Source organism: Anoplopoma fimbria, chromosome 12 (genome assembly GCF_027596085.1).
Source record: "Anoplopoma fimbria isolate UVic2021 breed Golden Eagle Sablefish chromosome 12, Afim_UVic_2022, whole genome shotgun sequence".
Lineage (NCBI taxonomy): Eukaryota > Metazoa > Chordata > Actinopteri > Perciformes > Anoplopomatidae > Anoplopoma > Anoplopoma fimbria.
Genome location: NC_072460.1, coordinates 7,434,352 through 7,454,065, shown reverse-complemented (window position 1 = coordinate 7,454,065; position 19,714 = coordinate 7,434,352). Strand labels below are relative to the sequence as shown.

At 43.8% G+C, this 19,714-nt stretch overlaps 2 protein-coding genes across 2 annotated transcripts in view; both read right to left on the bottom strand.

Moving 5' to 3' along the window:
* Window positions 1-3,831: 3,831 nt before the first annotated feature.
* Window positions 3,832-13,208, bottom strand: si:ch211-251b21.1 (uncharacterized protein LOC571720 homolog). The gene is made up of 9 exons (XM_054609896.1): window positions 13,145-13,208; window positions 11,377-11,408; window positions 9,960-10,139; window positions 8,833-9,056; window positions 6,599-6,696; window positions 6,026-6,243; window positions 5,715-5,934; window positions 4,336-4,586; window positions 3,832-3,930 (listed from the first exon to the last, which is right to left on the bottom strand). The coding sequence occupies exons 1-9, from the start codon at window positions 13,206-13,208 to the stop codon at window positions 3,832-3,834; spliced, it is 1,386 nt and encodes a 461-aa protein (XP_054465871.1).
* Window positions 13,209-16,224: 3,016 nt separating this feature from the next.
* plch2a (phospholipase C, eta 2a) overlaps window positions 16,225-19,714 on the bottom strand; it is a 62,720-nt gene continuing 59,230 nt past the window's right edge. The window contains exon 22 of the mRNA XM_054609532.1: window positions 16,225-18,873. Within this exon, the coding sequence (XP_054465507.1) occupies window positions 17,222-18,873 (1,652 nt within the window). The 3' untranslated portion in view covers window positions 16,225-17,221. The remainder of the gene's footprint in view (window positions 18,874-19,714) is intronic.

The following is a 19,714-nucleotide window of genomic DNA, read 5'->3' as shown; positions in this document are numbered from 1 at the left end:
TGTTTTGGTGGATTTTGGGAGGCGAAGCATAGTTTTTTGTCTGCTGAATCTCTGCCCATGGTGTTAAAAGGTGGCTCTCAGTAGGTGAACTAGATGTTGAAGTAATTTGTACCCCATCCTCATGAAAACTTCTGCAGTGTGTGTGCATGACGTGCGGTACACTTAAGGTACCTGGTTTGGGTGTTTTCAAACTATGGTCGAGTGCTTCGCCGTTCTCTCATGTCAGACTGAGGACAGACTGGACACTACAGTGACTATACTATCTCATCTAAAGGTACAAATGGTATTACAAGAAGGGACGGGCCGCGGCTGTCTGGTTAGCATGCTCCTTTCACTAGATATCTCTGCAAATCAATATCTAGACGTCAACACTGAAAGCCCTTCTCATTCTCTCGACTGTTCTAAACTAAAATTCTGAAATGCAGCTAAAGAATATGTGTATATTTATGTATAGAACATAAAAATAACCTATAGAACAAGAACCACGTTCATGATATAAAAACACTTTTTCACGCCTTTACGACATCAGATTAGGAAATCGACTAAATTAATTGTATCCACACTATGAGATCCAGCCATCTACACATCAACAAGGTTTTAATTGTGGAAGAGAGTGAGCGTGTTTGCTGGTGTGGAGATTCGATGGTGGTGATGGGGGGGCAGGAAATCTGTGGGATTTACAGCTTAATCTTCTAAGGCACTTCCCTGTCGGCCGGGCTTCAGACTGTGGCTGAGAGGAGTACGTGCTAGCTTAGCGCAGCTGTCAGGAGCCGCCTGCCACCAAATCAATACCGGCCTTTTTCCCCTGCTTTCCCTCCTCTTCCTCTCTCTCATGCCTCCTCAGCCCTTCAGCTTCTCCTGCCGGGCACTAAATCAATGAGTCCCGAAGCTGATTAGCAGGTTCAAGTGCGGGTCATTTCACACAGCCACGGAACATTTTCACCCATGAACATCCTGAAACTACACACTGTAAGTGCAGGAATGTTGTTGTTGTGTGGAGGTTGGAGGCCTCACCTTTAAATTAATTTGCTGCAACATCATTGCTGCCAGCTGCTGAATTATATCAGCTACAGCTACAACTAAAATGCAACAGCTTTTTTTACTCATGTGATGTGTGTAATTGTTCAGCTAACTTTTATGTGGAAGGCCGTATGGCTCCTGCACACAGAGTGCTGTGTGTTACTTCACTTCTTTCCACTCCAGCAAATGATCACTGGATTCATCACGGGTCAAACCCCCGCTGAGTGTCACACCAATGGAAATCCGATAGCACCTCCAAGTGGACAGACAGGTACATGGCAAGCTGTGTAATGAGTGGAGAGGCGTAGAATCAGAGTTAGGGAATCAGGAAAAAACGACTTCATCTTGAACTCTTTATGCAGAAACAAATTATTTACGGTGTTACAGTAGTAAACCTGTAAGATATGAGATTTATTCCAAGGCCTTGCTGTTGCTGGGCGGCTGTGGCGTAGTGGAGAGCAAGATAGTTCTCCAATCAGAGGGTCGGTGGTTCGATACCCGGCTTCGGCAGTCGATGTGTCCTTGGGCAAGACACTTAACCCGAAGTCGCTTGCCATCGGTGTGGACTGGATGTTGCATGAATGTTAGTTAGAGTCTGATGGTGGCACCTTGCATGGTAGCCTGTCATCAGTGTGTGAATGGGTGAATGATATGTAATATACTACTGATTGTAAGTCGCTTTGGATAAAAGCGTCTGCTAAATGACTGTAATGTAATGCTTTAAATCTTCTTCATACGTACGTTGTGTCACTGGGCGATGCAGAGGAAGAAAAGCATTCTACAGGGTTCACGCTTTAGAAAAGAGCAAACAATGATAAGATAACTATGATACAATCTCAGTGTCTGAAACAGCTGATTGTGGTCTGTACAGTAGCTGACATAAACAATACAGTCATATTTATGCATGAGATTGAACTGAGCAGGGACATCCCATAATAACGTCTTACTCGTACACTTAAATGTGATTTTCAGAAGCAATGCTTCATGTTTTCAAATCAAATCCAGTATTGCTGTAGAGCCTCATCACTTTCATTTGTCACATATTCAATGTGAAACTATCTTCTGAGTATCTAACACACACACACACACACACACACACACACACACACACACACACACACACACACACACACACACACACACACACACACACACACACACACACACACACACACACACACACACACACACACACACACACACACACACACACTGAGTGCTCATAGTCTGTTCCTCAGTGGACCAGGTTCTTCTCTGACCCAGTCTGACCAAGGGCCCATCCCCTCTCAGTGGACAACAATGACCCACTTGATACATGCACAGTGTCATTTCAAAATTATCTTTTGACATCACAGGAAGTTCAGGTTTAGGCAAGAAAACATTTTAGTTTGGTTTAAGAAAAGAGCTTGATTGACGTTAATTTGGCCTACTTGAGACTCACGTGACTAGCTAGTTACAAACTGGTCAACTGACTCACAATGTCAACTTTTGATTTTTGTTTTGCACGGGTCACAAACTGCTCAAACTGTTCAAAATAATTAAGGGAACACCTAAATCACATATATACTCAAATTGAAAATCTTTATTGTTATATTGATGTCTTCATTGTGTAATTTTTCCAGAACAAAGATTTCTTCCTTTTTTTTTCTCCCTGTTTAAGGTTTTTTTTAGGGTTTTCCTATGCCGATGTGAGGGTTCCGGGACAGAGGATGGGTACAGATTGTAAAGCCCTCTGAGGCAAACTTGTAATTTGGCATTTTTGGGCAAAACAAAATAAAATCGAATTTAATTTAATTTAATAAACCCACTGAGAGCTGGTCTCAAAATCACACTGAAAATCAGAGTGAAACATCGAAATAACGGCTGATCCAACTAGCGCCTCGCCAGACCATCACTGACCCACTGCAGAACCACTCACACTGGACCAAGTAGCAGGCAGCATAACGTTCGCTGCAGCAACTCCAGACTCTTTCACGTCTGTCACATGTGCTTATTATGAACCTGCTCTGAAGAAGAGAATGATGCCGATTCTGAGGTTCTCTGGCAAAATGCCTATCCAGCTGCAAGATTCTGGGCACATTAGAGGACGTTGGGGTTGCATTGCTGTTGCCTCTCCTGTCCATCTGCAGCAAAACAGATTCCAGTACAAGACGCTTCCCTCTTATGAATACAGATACTTTTGCAACATTAACTGACACAGGTCTCTACCTCTCTCCCTGTGGCACCTCTCTCAGTCCTTACACAGATCAATTATTTATTTCTTTACCAAAAAATATTGAAAAGGGCAGTTTTAAACTGGTTTATTGTTTTGTATATTGTTATCTCTAATGTTACATGTCTTGATAATGTCTCGCTCTGCTAAGAAGTAGTCAAACTTCTAACATGAACAGTACAGTTGTATTGTAAACTTTGAAACAAGAGAGGAGTCGGTATATGGTGGGATTTATTTAGAACATACAAGCAAATAGAAACTGTTCTGAAACCATTATAGCTTTAACAAGAAGTTAGTAGGGGGACAGGGTGTGGATTTCTGATAACATGCAACGACACCATAAACAAATCAGTTATAAGCATTTGCAGTTTGAAACTGTAAGTATCTTGGTTTGTTCTAATACAGTGAAAAGTAGCTGCTAGTTGATGTGTCCCATGTGGTCAACAAGATTTTCTGGAAGGGAGTACAAAACACACTGACTGGAGCACACAACACATTGTTACTATGGAAACAAAGACAATTAGTGTGTTTGTTGGAACAGGACAGATGCTTCTCATCTCTTACACTATATATCAAAAGCTAACATGTCAACTTTTCCGTTAGGCTTTGCTTTTGTCTGAGTCGTCTTGCTCTGTACTCTCCCCCTTGCTGCCAAAACGCCGGTTTAGCTCTAATGTCAACACGGAGCAGCACGATTTCTGTGAAAGAACAGAGGAAATGGTAAAGAACACTGAATTAGCCATGCTAGCAGCTCTATGAGACTGTATTTGGAAACAGCCATGCTTTGAGCTTAATACTGACGTCAACATGCTAACATGCCACAATGACAATACTAACATGCTGATATTTTAGCAGGTGCAAAGTGCAGTGGAGAAATGTTTTGCAGGTACAGTAAATAGTGATAAACAAAAGGATTGGACGAATAAATAAATGACTTTGTGGTGGCTCTATAGGAAAAGTCAGGGGACCACCAACGTGCTAACCATTCATTCTCTGGGGACCATTGGTGTTTGTACCAAATACACCAGAATCCATGAAATATGTGTTGGGATATTTCAGCAAAAGCCAAAGTATCAGGCTGTTGGTGTGAAACTCTTCCTCACCTTGCCATCCTTAGCTTGGTTGCGGGCCCTGGACACGAGCTCCAGCAGGGCCAGCAGGAGCCCGACGCCAAGTCCCAGGCCCAGGAGGAGGAAGAGGCCCCGCAGGTCGTGAGGCCGCAGGGCCTCGGAGGTTTGGGCCCGGTTGCCGGCTACACAGCTGCTGGCCCACCACTTCTGCCACAGATAAGTTAGCTCACCAGACTCACTGAGCCTCAGGATGGCCAAGGTCAGGTTTTTGACCAGCGGGGAGCCTGCCGGAATAAAGAGAGGCTGATGAACAACTCACTCCAAAACCATGCTGCAGTAACATCCTCTGTGGTTTTGTCTTCAGACGTTCCATCAGATGTTGGAACATGGATTACAGGGATGTCTTCCCATTCAGCTACAAGAACAAAGGTGCGGTAAGGAGAGCCAGCAAGAGAGCCAAACGGTGGTACCGCCGTTCGCCTCACTCAGAAACCATCCTTACCATAACAACACTACTTTAGGACAGGGGACCAGGGACCCCTTACAAGGGAGAACATTTTCCAATGACCCCCTCTTAATAACACGCATTATGCATATGCTTACTACCATTTGTACTCGTAGAAGACATTGGAACCTTTTTGTATTCTAAAACTTTTCAACTAAAATACTTCAGACCTGTTTCATTAGTGATGAACAGAAACACATTTCAATTTCAATCATATTCCATTTATATACTTTTAAACTGAGTTTTACATTTAAGTAGTCGACCTTACAAGCTTCGAGGAAATGAACAGTACAAGACTGGCGTAGCCCTCATAAATCCAGATAGTTAAAATGACCCGTGTAAGGCTGACTTCTTTAAGTCCTTCAAGTTCAAGATAATGAACTTGGTGCTGTGTGTCATATTCATGTAATGTGAGTTTCTATCGGCCCAAAGCTAATGTGGGTGGGAGCATTGGACACAATATGCTTGTTTTATTAGTGCAAATGGTGGCCATCTGTTTTCAACAATTCTTAGTTTAAGGTGATTAAACTAAATTTAGTTATGAATATTAGATTTCATAATAGGATCTCCTAAATCCTACACATTGGTCATTGAAGTACGTATGTCTAAAGGCAAAATGTTCTCAATATCCACACTCCATCACAGCCTCCTCATGTCCACGCCCTCGTCCTCCTCCTCCTCCTCCTCCTCCCTCTTCCTCTGTGGTGAACTGGCAGTGATAGAAGACTACACTAAACCCTTTCAGATATGATCTAAGTCCTGGAATGAATTTCATAGAAACATTAGAAGCTCAACAATGGTGTGATTTGCTGTGGGGATGGGAGGGGTTTCTCGCTTCTACAGTTTCAGTTTGATTCATGAATAAAAAAAGAGGTTTAGATCCTGTCTTGGAGCCCGGATCACTCACCCAGAGGTGCTGCGATGCTGTAAGCTCTCATGGCGATGGCCTCCTCTGCGCGGCTCAGTTTACAGTTGCGGGCCACCGCCAAGTCCAAGGACACGGCCTCACCAATGAAGGCAAAGTTTCCCTCCAGGGCGAGGCGGACGCCCTCATCCATGCTGGACACGTAGCTCTTCTTACGCTCCATGTGCTCATAGATGCGCCGGTACACAGGGTTCTTTGAATTCTGGTTTACAAAAATTACAACAAGTTATATAATATCAACCTCAGATCTTATAGAAACTTCTGTAATGACTATTAACTCATTAGGAATGTACCTTGAAGAAAGACATGGTGGATCCAGCCTCCACTGTGCCATAGTCCATCACGTCCTGCTTCGCCAGGTCCTCGAAAGTCCTGATGGAGACCTGTTTGTTGTTGGAGTGCAGCATGGAGTTGAAGTTGCCAAAGTAGCAGGCCAGAAGCAGTACAGCAAACAGCCACCAGATGGCGCTGACTACACGTCCAGACGGGGCTTTAGGGTGAGGACCAGCACCTGGGGGGGGGGGGAAGGGACCAGCAGTCACGTGACAGGTCTGCTGTTTGGCAGTAAACCCACTCCTTTAAAAGCTTAATACTCATTTTTTTTTTAATAAATTCATGCTCAGTATAATACTTTTCAAACAGGGTTTACTGATGATGATGATCATCAGCTTGAGTTCTGTTTGATGGAGTATTACATTATGTCATGATTTCTCTGACCCACAAGTCCATTTGCAAAACACTAAGGCCGTACAGCACAATAAGAACAAGGTCAGCAGTGCAGCCCATTCCCTTTGAGGGAGCGTAAAGAGAGAGACGGCGAGCAGCGGCGTGTCTCTGTGGTTCGGTTTAGCAGACCGCTGCGTTACCTTGCAGGGTGAGGGCTCCTGTGATGTACCAGAAGCTGTGCAGCAATGTGAAGCTGTGCTCCTCTCCGTCTGACTCCGCCCATTCAGTGGGACTGATCCTGCAGAGAAAAAACAACAGGCCTCAGAGTGCAGCAACCAATGCAGCAACAAGACAGAAGATCAAGGTCGAAACTTGTGTAAATGTCTATTGCGAAACACTAAAAAGGCTTATACAAATGCAGTCCATTACTATGTCATTATTAGGAGCTCTATATTCTCTTTATTGCCTTAACCGTACGATGCATGTTTTTTTCAAACATTCCTACATACATCGGGTCTCCACCAAATATTTTGGTTTGAAGAAGAACAGGGGGTTGAGTTCTTAATTGGTAAATGGTAAATTGACTATATTCATTCAAACCCATTCATACATCAGGCACAGCCTATGGGAGCAATTAGGGCTTAAGTGTCTTGCCCAAGGACACATCAAGATGGACTAGAGGAGCCGGGGATCGGGCCAACGTTTTTCTGATTGAATGACAACCCGCTCTGTCACTGAGCCCTAGTCGCCCCTAACTGTAATTGAATGACATGGATTCATTAGACAGCGTGTAATAATGTCCAAGGGTTAATGAGGCGGAGAACAAACAGTTCACTTCCCTTGAACTAAAAGGAGGGAGATGGATGTGTTAGAAACATCACACACCGCTTACTGACATGGTCACACTGGAGGAGGAGGAAAATTATATACAGTATGTGTGCTAGAGAGACAGACCTCCTCCTGAGGTGTAAATTGGGTCTTTTTGGTTGTTTGCTTGTTCTTTTATTTGACCTAAGAACCAGAAGAGTCTCATGCGGAGGTAAGGATTCAATCTAAGATACAAGTCAACAACCTCTCACCCTATGACTGGGGGGGCTCAAGGAACGGGCTCATGATTTCTGGAAAGAGAGTGCTGTTAAGTTTTTCAAATGTATTTTTTTGACTCTTTGAACACCACAAGCATAGTGCCATCTAGTCCCATTATATAGGAGAGAAGGCAGACATCTCTTTCTCCAATACTAAGCAGCTCACACCAAACAATCTAGACTGATTTATAGATCTACAGGTAAGAGGAAACATATGTGTTTCTGATTTTGAGGTGAACTCTCCCTTTAAACTGACTTACATCAGGTGGCCACAGTTCTTTGTGTTGCTGTATTTGACTAGACAACCCAGTCTGGGGTTTTCTTAAAGTGGCCCTATTATGCTTTTCCACTTTTTCCTCTTCTTTAGTGTGTTATATATATTTTTGTACATGTTAAAGGAGTGTAAAACCTGAAGTCCACGCCTAAAAGGAGTTACCCTCCCCCTCAGAAGCTCTTGAGCTGCCTGAAAAGGCTCCATTGAATTCTCTCCTTAACTTCTGTAACTTTATGAGGTCACAATGTTACAGAAGTGACGTAAAACTCCTTCCGGCCAGTTTGGCCCTCAAACAACAAGAGAGAGAGATGGAGCTGAAGCTCTGGAGGAAGAGTTTTTTGAAATGTGAAACGTTGACCAATCACAACAGAGCGGGCTAGCTGACCAATCAGAGCAGACTTTGCTTTCTGGAGGGAGGAGCAAGCGCTACAACGGAGCATTTCAGAGAGAGGGTGAGAAGAGGTGCTGCAGGACAGCCAGGATGAGAAAAACAAGGCGGATTATGAGCATTAACGCATGTAAACATGTAGTAACTGTAACTTGAGGGGCGGCTGGCTGTTGGAGAGCAGGGTCGTCCTCCAATCAGAGGATCGGCGGTTCGATCCCTGGCTCCGGCAGTCCATGTCGATGTGTCCTTGGGCAAGACACTTAACCCTGAGTTGCTCCCGAAGGCTGTGCCATCGGTGTATGAATGGGTGTGAATGATTAGAGAGACCCTGATGGGCAGGTGGCACCTTGCATGGTAGCCCCTGTCATCAGTGTATGAATGGGTATGAAAGGGTGAATGATTAGTAATGTAAAAGCGCTTTGAGTGGTCGGAAGACTAGAAAAGTGCTATACAAGTACAGTCCATTTACCATTTACTTGAGATAAAAATATGCACCTGGAAAATAGCATAATAGGTCATATTTGAAGATAATGACAAATATCAAAATCTTGTGTGATTTGTCTGTAACTGTAGAATTTAAACTCTTTTTCATATTACTGAGGACATTTCCTGGTAAAAAGCTCTGTTTCTACCGTACACTGTAAAAAATAATGCATGTAACAACAGTTGTTTGAAGTGTGCTCCTACCTGCCCACCAGGAATATGCAGAGACCTGTCAGCAGGAAGGCGATGAGAATGCCGACCCACATGTCGGTGGAGAACGGCGCCAGCAGGCTAAAGCCGCTCTCTTCAGAGGCCAGGTCTCTGCGCAGGATGAAGCTGATGCCCGTCTGCATGAATGGGGTGGTCATGTCCACATACATCTCTCTGACTGCGGTGAGGGTCAGCGGGGCCACCGCCAGGTCGGCCTCCTGATGCGGAGACGGAAACACAAAGACACACTCACCTGTGAACACCCATGTGACTCATGATAGGTAGAAGTCATTAGCGGCTGATTTGATGCCATTTCACTCTCTCTACGTTTGAAAATTTGCACACCAAATAATGTTTAAAGTATGTTTGCACTCAAGACCAAAACTCTAATAAACAAAGTATCAAAGATGAAACTGTATCCAGCTGTTAGAGGAACTCTGGAACACAGGATTGCATTAAAAACACCACCTTTAAACAATTTAATTTAAAAATAAAATATAATACAAATAAAGTGTAATATATAATAAAAACAACAAATGCTAAAATAAAATAATAATTCATTAAAAGTCAACCCTTACTTCACTTATTATGAAATGTTATATTATTTCTATTTTTATCTTATTTTTGAAAACGTCCCACATTAATGACCTGAGTTTTGTTATTTAATTAATATATTTTTGTAATGAATTGGTTTGTTTATAAATTGCACTCCATTAATTAACTTAAATATATCTTTAATGAGCTTTTATTTATTATATTTATACATACAAATAAACACTTTGGGTCTCCATTCATATTTATTGGTAGATATCAGTTGTTATTGACTCCACCTTTGTCAGATCAAAACTGCAGATCATTTCTCAGAATAGGATCCCACATGGTCCAATGAGCAGACCAAGAGAGATCACTTTAACCAATAAAGCTATATACAAAATAAATATCCATATGCTTTGATTTGCGTGAAAACTTACAGCTCTGTAAATGTTCAGTCATGAGAATTTTGGGAGCTCAAACCCGGCTTGTGTTTAAGAAAAGGCAGTATATCACTCTTCATGCTTGTCCTGCTTAGGACGGAGTCCCATTCTAAGGAGAGCCATGACAGTGGTACGGTCCACTCTTACCCCTCTGATGATTTCACCTATCATGCCGTTCCAGGTGCCGCTGTTGTCCATGGCTCCGTAGCGGTTGTCCTTCACCAGGTTCAGTTTGTACTTGAAGCCGAGCTCCCTGGAGAGTTCAGAGATCAGATCGATGCAGTAGCCCTCCAGCTCGGAGCCTCGGCTCATGGTGTACGGCTCTTGCTGAGGAGAACAGAACAAGCAGTCTGGTTTTAATGGGGGGGTGATCATTATGGGGGAGCAGCAGTGAGGGTGACATCATGCTTTGAAGATGAAGAGGATGACTTTTTTTTTAATTCTTTTTTTTTAAGAGGAAATCAACTGTGAGCTGAAATTGCTGCTTTTGGGTGAACAATTTTTTTTTATTCATGAAATGCTTTGATGAACGAGTGGGGAAATCTCAGGATGTGAGAGATGGTTTAAGAAATACAGTGTAATATTCACAGGATGTGAAGTGTGGCAGTATTTAAGGATAATTTAGTTGGTATATTCACTGCGATAATGTTCGTCTTATCAAGTCATTTTAGACGCAAGAGTCATTTAAATATTGGGAGTCCATCTCGGAAACAAAAAAGTACAAAAGTTATATCCTTTCTAAATGAAAACGATCAGTAGTTTAGGTTAAAATATGTACCGTATCCACTGCTGCAAAGCTTAAACATGAACTTTTTTTTAAAAATATATATATATATATATATATATATATATGTGTGTGTGTTTTAAGGGAAAGGATATATTTTCCCAGTGATCCCAATTGGGTAACTCAAGGCATAGCTAACATCTTCCCTGTTTTAGCCCATCGTTTCAATGGTAGGTCTGCATGGCTAACAACGTGTCATTTCTGTCTAGCTTTCAGGACGAGGAATCATAAAAGATTTGTAAACACTAACAATGTACCCAACGTGGTTGACACTGAATTACTCAACTCCTTGACATTCTGCTATTTCATATCAAATATTTTTTTCATATCATAGAGCAGTACCCAGAATGTATTCAAAATGTCCACCACTTTACAAATGACATCCTGTATTGCTGGTCACAATGTCTTTTTTTTTAATGACATGTACCCCCAAATTAGTATCATTTTCTTGTGCAGTAAAAAATATTTCTACTCGTTCCCAATGCAAATCACCTTTCGGGATTTTGCAAGTTTTCATTTTTCTTTTTTCAAGATCCAGACCATTATCTCCAGAACAATTTCAAAGTCTGATCGTCTGACTGCTCGTGTTTCTCGACCCTTTGGATATTCAGCTCCTTTGTATGGTCACTAGTAGAAATGATGGCCAAACTACAAAAATAAGAACCTTTTTGTGATGAATAAGAACTATTCAGAGTGTGGGTTGAGTTAATTTGTCACGGCGGCACAAGGCCACTACCACATTGTGATTCTGGTGTCGAGAGAGCCTCAAAGACACAATACCTTTATGGTGGTGATGGATAACTCCTTGGCATCTAGAAGGGGGGAGAGAAAACAAGCACAACAATAAATTCAAATAAGTCAATGTAATGGAGCATGAGCGGCAGCACAAAGATGAGAGAATTTGGTCTAAGCCAGTTGGGTTTCATGTCTACGAGCTTACGTGCAGAACGGCTTCTGAAAGCCTAATGAAGCCCATTGTTGCTTTGAGTTCCCTTCATGTGTTTTTCTCTCTCAGCAACAGCGGTAAAAAAGCCAAACAGCCAATGAGGACAATGAGCGTCTTGTTGTCGGTTGTTGTTCAGAAGACCAAGAGAGAGAAGTACTGAGGGGACTGTTGCAAGGTACTACAAGGGGGGTGGCTGAGTTTCTGACAGCTCAGTCAACCCCCCACATCCCCCCCCTGTAATCCAAGTGGGAGATGAACCCCCCCCTGCCCATACCCTGACATTACCCATGACACCCAGCACTGTTTTCTTTCTGCTTTAACTGTGACCAATGCTATTCACAGCGTGTCCAGCAGGCCCTAACATGCCCGGCCTGGCTCAGTCACAGAAAGGGTTTGGGGGGGGGTTGGGTTGGCGGAGGTGCAAGTTCCTCATAATTGCATGCGATAACAAAAGCGGGCCTCGGTTGGGTCGTATGAAGCCCATGACACTCCATCAGCCTCCTATTGAGATGACTGCAGGAGCTACAGTCTGCGGAGATGGCTGTCACCCCCACCCCCCCCCCCCCTCCCCAAACCCAAACCCAATTAATTGATTTATCACAGTGCTTTCTGGACCTCAGCAAGGCGGTAGCCCCTCCACTGGTGAGAAACGGGGACCCCGCAGTGATCCTCCATGCTTTGATGGGACTCCAGCAGTCCAGCAGGGGACGGCTGGGCAGAGAGACAACTGTGAGGAATCATTTAGGAGCGGGACCCGGTTGCATAGGTCAGCCGAGCCCGCTGGGCTTGACCCTGCAGACGGTAAAAATCATCTTGCAACACAAAGCAGCTTTCCAGAATGTAAGGTGACTAATTGGCAAAAAGGACATTACAAATAAATTGGAGGGACCCAAAAGAATCCTGATTGGAAATCAAAAGTATAGAACCTTTGAAAAAAGGTACAGAAAAGCTTTCTTCCTCTTAGAAATATTCATTCTTCAGAAATACAACAAAATCCTATCAAGACAATGTTGATGTTGAACAATTCTGTAAAACCCTCTATAAGGTCATTTATGATATAAATAACAAATGGTTAATACCAATTTTCTGAAAAAGTTTCCCGTCTACAATATCTGCTCGTGGTAACCACGATGGTGAATAAACTATTGTTAAGGTTGGGCGACTGGAACACTTGGTCAGTGTTATTTTTAAAAAGTAAGTGCAGTTCTTCAAAAGGACACGAACTCTGGTCTCCCACATGATAATCTGATGCACTAAAGGCCAATCTGCCACCCCGACCACCCTCTCCACTTTCAAAGGACACTACTACAAAGACACATCGGTGATTGGACATATATCGGGAGGTGCAAACTGTCCGATACGAACAGATTCCGAGAGATACTGGGCTGAAATAACAAAACCCCAACTCCTGATCTAAGGACCACAAACACGACGCTGGCTACAGCCCACATGCAAAAAGTTACATTTTGGACAGAAGAAGAATGGTTGCAGTTTCTGTACATGCTGTAATTTTCTGTCCGTATATATATTTATGTGTAAATAAATATGGTGCAATGAGCCAAATGAACCATGTTCCTCCACGTTTGTGTGTACCAGTCTTACCTGCAGTGACTCTCCATGCAGTCAGGGCTGCCACACACAAGACCAAAGCCAAGCAGCCCGTCATTTTGTCACAAATCTGAAAACAACACACATTCCTTATTATGATTATCTTATTTCAATTATCATTTTCCACATGTCGTCTAACCAAGAGCACCTAATATGCACAATAACCTCAGGGATGATATGCTTTGATTGTATATTATATATAATAAAATGCTAACACAGATTATAACACTATGATGTAAAAAAAAAAAGTTACTTTACCTCAGTTACGTCAGCTGAATTAAAAACCTCTGTGAAAGGGACGACTTCAGGAAAGTTTGTAAGAAATTCACAACAAGTGTTGCAGGATGGCAGTGGAGAGGGGTTCTGTGCAGAAGACTGTAGTGGGGGTTTATATGGGGGAGCACAAGGAGGGAGGAGATAGAACCCCAACGGGAGCATACACTCGTGATTGTTGGCCAGATGTTTTGGCAGAACAAAATCTGAAGATATGAGATAACTGGAGAAGGATGTGTTCCACAACTACATGATCAGACTTGTGATGCAGATTATCTAGGCAAGCCATGTTTTTTCTTCATCCCTTCATCCCAGCTGATACAAAGAAATAAAATAAACAGAGTTGTTTGTTGAAGTCATTATCTAAGATGTTGTGTGGGTCAGTTTTTAGCTTTCTCTTAAATTCAGTTGTGATTACGGGTAACGATGAGTTTACAGGGAGTAGGAGAATTTGGCATATTCCCTCTTCCTCCTGACTAGCCTGAGGGACTACTCAATGTTTTTTGTAATACAATAACATCTGATAATGTAACAGAGAACAAAACAGCTTGTTGTTGTTCTCTTTACAGTTTGAGTTCAGGGAGGTCAATTGAAATAAAATACTAGAATCACTGCCTAGCGGTTGTATGTCTCCTCCAAGCAGTCATGCTGCCGTTTACATCCTTGTCCGTCCAAAATGTTATCATCTCAGCGTTCTATCCTTTGTTTCGAATTGTCATAATTAGCATATTCATTCTTGAGTTATGGCCAAAAACTGTTTTGGAATGTCCCAGTGACCTTTGACTTCCAAATTCTGATCAGGACATCCTTTACTCCAAATTGGACCTTTTGTGCCAAATTTGAAGAAGCTCGCTTAAGGCATTCTCTAGATATCACGTGAATGGGACATACATGAGGTCACAGTGACCTTTGACCTTGAAATTTATATCAGTTCATCCTCAAGTTCATGTGGATGTTTGTGTCTAAAATGATGAAAGTCCCTCCAGGCGTCACTGAGACACAGTTCACGGGAAGGGACCGGAAGGACGAAACGACAACTTGAAAACCTGTCATGTCTGTTCTCCGGCGTGGAGGTATTATTGTTCATTGCTACATGTGGGACTAGGCTTCAATTTCGGTTCTGCCAAGTGAAGCCAATGCGTAAGTGTCCTAAACTTGCATTCTCTCTACTGACCAGTAGGGGGCGACTCCTCTGGTTGTATAGAAGTCTATGAGAAAATGACTCTACTTCTCTCTTGATTTATTCCCTCAGTAAACATTGTAAACATGAGTTTAATGTCTCAATCTCTAGTTTCAAGTCTTCTTCAATACAGCATGATGTTCATTTAGTAAATGATGCTCCATTTAGAGTCAAATAGACCATAAAGCAGAGTATGCTTTAGGGCGGGGCTACTGTGATTGACAGGTCACTGCTGCTACCAGAGACGTGCACTTCTCCGCAATCCAATTATGGTAACTTCCATTTTTTCGGTTTCAAAAAGTCAAGATGGCAATAACCGTAATCCAAGGTGGCAACTGCAAAATCCCCGAACTGGAGGCTTCATGTCATCAGTCCACAAACCAATGGATGACGTCATGATGACTACGTCCACTTATTATATACAGTCTATGGTTAGGACTCCTCAAACTCAAAAATCACATTATCTACAGTAATACACACCAAAGTTTAATCCACAAAACATGCCCCAAGTCTTTGTTTTAGGAAGAAGTAGTCATACTGTTTTAGCAGAAGCTCACAAGCTAAATTGATTTATTTGAAATAAAACTTTCAGCAGGCAGCGACTTCATCTAAAGGAGGGGCTGCATTCACTCCATGAGACAAAAAACATTCTCTCAGGCCTGAAGTGCCACAGGGCTCCGAGGTTTTCAGTTGAGAGGCCAAGCCGTGCCAAATTGTCTGGATAAATATGGCTTTAAAGAGGGACTCTGCGGTTTTCTCAGAATCCTAATGAAGCAGTCTTTTGTGTTTGTGTGCTGGCTTGAGTGGAGTCTGCGGTGCTCAAATGAGCGTGTCCCGCTTCACAAAGTCTTACAGAGCTGAGGAAGAGGCCTGGCAGTGTCTGACAGCTCGCCAGAGGTGGCAATCAGACTAGAAAATGGACAAACCTTTCACTGGCAAATCAGTGTCCTGAGAAAGACCGTCCTGAGAGAGTAACAAGGGCTCTACAGGGGTTTGTTAGAGGAAGCCCATTTCAACACATTTTCATTAGCTTCCTCAAAAAGCTATGCATGAATGATCTATAACTACTGTTATCATTATATTAGGTTTTAGTTAGTTTGTGTTCCACAGCATGCATACTTTTTTTTAAAGGGTTTCAATTTTTGCCAAGAACTTTTCAAAAGGAAACACTGACTTCTTGGAGTATTTACGGGGAATCTACAAGAAGTGTGACTGGGTTTTATTCGACATACCACATTCCGGGGTCTAAGAGAGTTTATGTAAATAGTGGATCTTGGGTGGCAAGCAACAATGAGAAGATTTGTTTTCTTTATTAAGGACTGGTTTAGCTTGTCGTCTATTGAGCAGCCTCGAGTCTTTGTTCCGGAACATTCTCCCTCCTTGCAGGGGGGCAGCTTCTTTTTTTTGTTTTTTTTGCAGGAGGTTGAGAGAGGTGATGGCTGGTAAACACAGACCCAAGCCGAGTCCAAATTAGAGCAGCGAGCAGACCCTGCCAAAACCAAGGTCAAAGGCTTTTACATGTCAGCTCGCATGAGGCTCAGTCCCTTCCTGGTAGATTAGGTGTAAATGAAAGGAGCCGGGAAGCCTTCAGTAATATTCATTTGAGATTTATTGAGGTCATAATTAAACATTGTCCCTAAAATGTTGCACAAACAACTGGCACAGCAGTGCAAACGATACAGCAGGTCGACAGATAAACGTGCTTTGATACAGATCATTCTCATCTTGTATTAGTACCGCGGAACCAATGGGAGCGCAGGCGTTCAGACGCGGCGCCGCAGTCGGACCCTCCGAAAGAGAAGTTTGGGATATTAACAAATCTACATATAAAAAAAAGACTTTGTAAAATAAAATAAAAGCACAGCATCAGGATAAACATTACAGTGCATTAAAGACATGCAGTCAACTGAAATGGGAGTAGTCTACCACTGCTTTGAAGTACATGATCTCAGTGAAGTGACAAGCAAAATATTGGCAGTTTGGTCAAATTACTATGTTAGCAATACACAAAGAATACTACAAATTAAGACATCTTACCTGCCTTTTTTTCAGCAAAGACGTGAGACAAGCCTCAGCTTCTAGCATCAAACTGTCAAACAAACGTCAATATGGTACCATGCCATCATTTTCTAAATATTGCTAGTGGATGGATGGGCTGATAATAACGCCTTGACATTGAGTATCTACTTTTCAGCTCAGTAAAAACCATTACAGTTCAGGTAGACCCATTGCTACTGTATGTTCATGTTAAAAAAAAGGTGAGAGTAGTCAACAGTCAGCATACACAGCTATATAAAAAAAACTCCTGTTATCTTTCTCTAAATACATCCTGTCAATCCTCTAACATTTGGTGCAAACGGATGGCAGAGCTGCAGTAGTTGCATTTAGAAGACGATGTTTTCTGACGGCACCGGTTCAAAAATGGATCTCGCACAACCTCGAGATGTGGAAGTGATTGTTCATGGACCAGTAATTTAGTGGAGCACAGTTTTCTGCAAGATGCAGAAATAATCTATGAGATATTCTGCAAGATATGCAACTTTTCCCAAAAAAACAAAAACAAAAACAAAAAGTTTCTCGCTGTGTCTCTCACACTCAGTTCCAAGTCAGCCAGTTCTTTAGAGTTTGAGCATGAAAAAGACTTCACTGTTTTCAGGGTCTGGGGGGGACTGGGACTGTCCAGGGGAGAGGGTTCCAAGGGGGGTGAGCTGACTCAGCAGGTCCAGGCTGGAGCAAGGACTCTGGGCCACGCAACACGCGCCTTCGGGGTTCCCCCGCTCCTCAATGGGGCTAGCCCCGCTTCTGCTGCAACTGCTACCAGTGAGGCTGAAGCTCGCACTTCTGCCCTGGACCAGGCCCTGGAGCCTCTGCCTTTCCTGGGCCTTCTTGGCCCTGTTTGCAATGTAGCGCACCCTGCTTTGGCTCCTCGAGGAGGTCCTTCGCACCAGGCTCTCATCCAAAAAGTCCTCCTGAGACTCTCCGGGACCATTTTTCGGGGCGAAGTCGCTGGCGGTCAGCGGCTCAACGTCGGTCAGCTTCCGTAGCTGCTCTGTGAGATCGCTGGGCGGTCGAGACCTCTGCGGGCCGCCCTTGCGGAGCTGGTCCCTGGCTGGCCTAACAATGAAGCTGCGGCTGATGCTGTGGTACTTACTGTCGAAGTTACAGGAAATGTCATCAGATGTCAGGTCCCCGAGGCTTTTGGACATGGAGGCGGTGGCTGTCGGGGCTGTGGGTGCGGAGGATGGCTTGCTGACTGAGGACTGCTTGAGCCCCTCCATGTATAGCCGACTCCAGGTGTGCCTCCTTTGAGTCAGTCTGCCGGGCGAGTCCACGGAGGCTTCCTGGGGAGGCTGGAGGGGGCGGGGCTTAAGCTCATCCTTGGGGCAGTCGCCTTGCTGAAGATTGGGAATCGACTTGCTCTTGCTAACTCGGAGGGCATCGTAGGTGACGAGCGCTGACCGGCGGCACGTGACCCAGTGAGGGTCACAGGTGCTGGCGGCAGGCAGGCTGCTGAGGCTCTTTCTGGCCAGGTTTGGCAGGGACAGGTCAATGACAGTGTCGCTGGAAGAGATGCTGGAGGAGGAAGACATGCTGTCCCGGTGGCTGCCTGGCTCCAGCTTGCTCCACAAGCGGTCGTTCATGGTAGCGTCCGTGCAGACCTCTGGCACGGCTGACTGACCAGCTGAGGCTACAGCCACCAGAACATGGCCCTCACTTTTTGATCTCCTTACTGGTATGTGTGATGGCTGATTTTTAAACAGGGCTCTCCTGGCCTGTACTGCCGGAGCACGGGGGACGTCAAAGGCTCCGGGGGACACTGCTGCACCAGGAGCCTCCAGTCTGTGGTCAGACTTCACCGCCGCTGTAACATCTTTGTTTTCTGTCAGAGTTTCTTGGTTTTCCCTCAGCTTTGGCATGTGCTCCATGGATGACCCGGTGCCTCGGTTGGTCTGGATGTCCTGACCAACTGGTGCTGGTGCAGTTCTGTCAGCAGGGTTCGTCGGAGGGGGAGACTTAGTTCTGGAAAGGGCAGGAGGTTTCTTAGGGCCTCCGCTCACCTTGATTGGACTGTGCACCGCCCCGTTTGAAGGAACGGCCAATGAGGAGTCTGCATTTATTGCTGTGCATGGAGAGTGCAGTGGTGATGATGAGGAGGCGTGACGTGAAGACAGGCTGTCTTCTGGAGTGGAGACAGAACGGATGACACAAGGGTTTCTGGTGACGTTAGAGTTCAGTGGAAGAGGGGCTGGTCTCTGCACTGTGGAACAATCTGTAGAAACACAGACAACAGAGAAAGAGGTCTCACTGTTAATGTCCTTCTCTGAAAGCCGTCTGGTTGTAAGAGTGATGACTCTTTGCTTGAAAAATAAGGACGCGTCGATCCGATCTGTTGGTTTCGGTTTTAGCTTAGATACTGATTTTATTAAGGGAATATCTGCTAGAAGTGACCAATTCACATAAGGCCGAATACAGGTCGCTAAAGTTGATGTGTAAGGCTAATGCTACTTACATTAAATGCATATCAATGTGAAGGCAGTGGAGGTCCTGCTACTAGAAAACCGGAGGTGTTGACAGTGTAAGGATGTGGGTTTGACACATCGCACTGAAGAAATATATTTTTATTACATGTTAAACAAAACCTGATGATAGAGAATGACAATCAGCCGAAGTTAAAATACTTTGAAGGGCTACATTTAACAGAATTATATTGCGTTCATGACCACAAAGACAGAGGCTATCAAGTGGAACGGTTTGGTGATGTGAATGGAGGATCTTCAATGAGAAGGTACATCCTATTCCATTATACACAGACTTTTGGATTGTTTTGATGGTTTCACTTCCAGTTCCCAAAACTTGGCAAAATAGCCTGACAAAGACCAATTACTGGCCAATCTGAGCCTTCCACTGCATCAGATGAGCTTGCTCAACAACTGGAGTCAGTTGTCCTTGAGATGGCTGTGAACTTTTGAAAAAGATCATCTGAGGACCTAACTTGAAGTGATTTAGTCGACGTATTTCCGGCTCAAACATCTAATGATAATTCCGCTATATTACAACTTGCATCTCGTTTTGAAAGCTTTGTGTGACTGCGTTGTCTTGTTGTAATGTTG

What these genes read in the sequence shown, in the direction of transcription:
- si:ch211-251b21.1 (XM_054609896.1), bottom strand. Translation starts at nt 13,208, where the DNA reads ATGACGGGCTGCTTGGCTTTGGTCTTGTGTGTGGCAGCCCTGACTGCA. An exon ending in TAGGTGAAATCATCAGAGGG is followed by an intron (nt 9,057 to 9,959) that starts GTAAGAGTGGAC and finishes TCTCCGCATCAG; the next exon opens with GAGGCCGACCTGGCGGTGGC. An exon ending in ACCAAGCTAAGGATGGCAAG is followed by an intron (nt 3,931 to 4,335) that starts GTGAGGAAGAGT and finishes GTTCTTTCACAG; the next exon opens with AAATCGTGCTGCTCCGTGTT.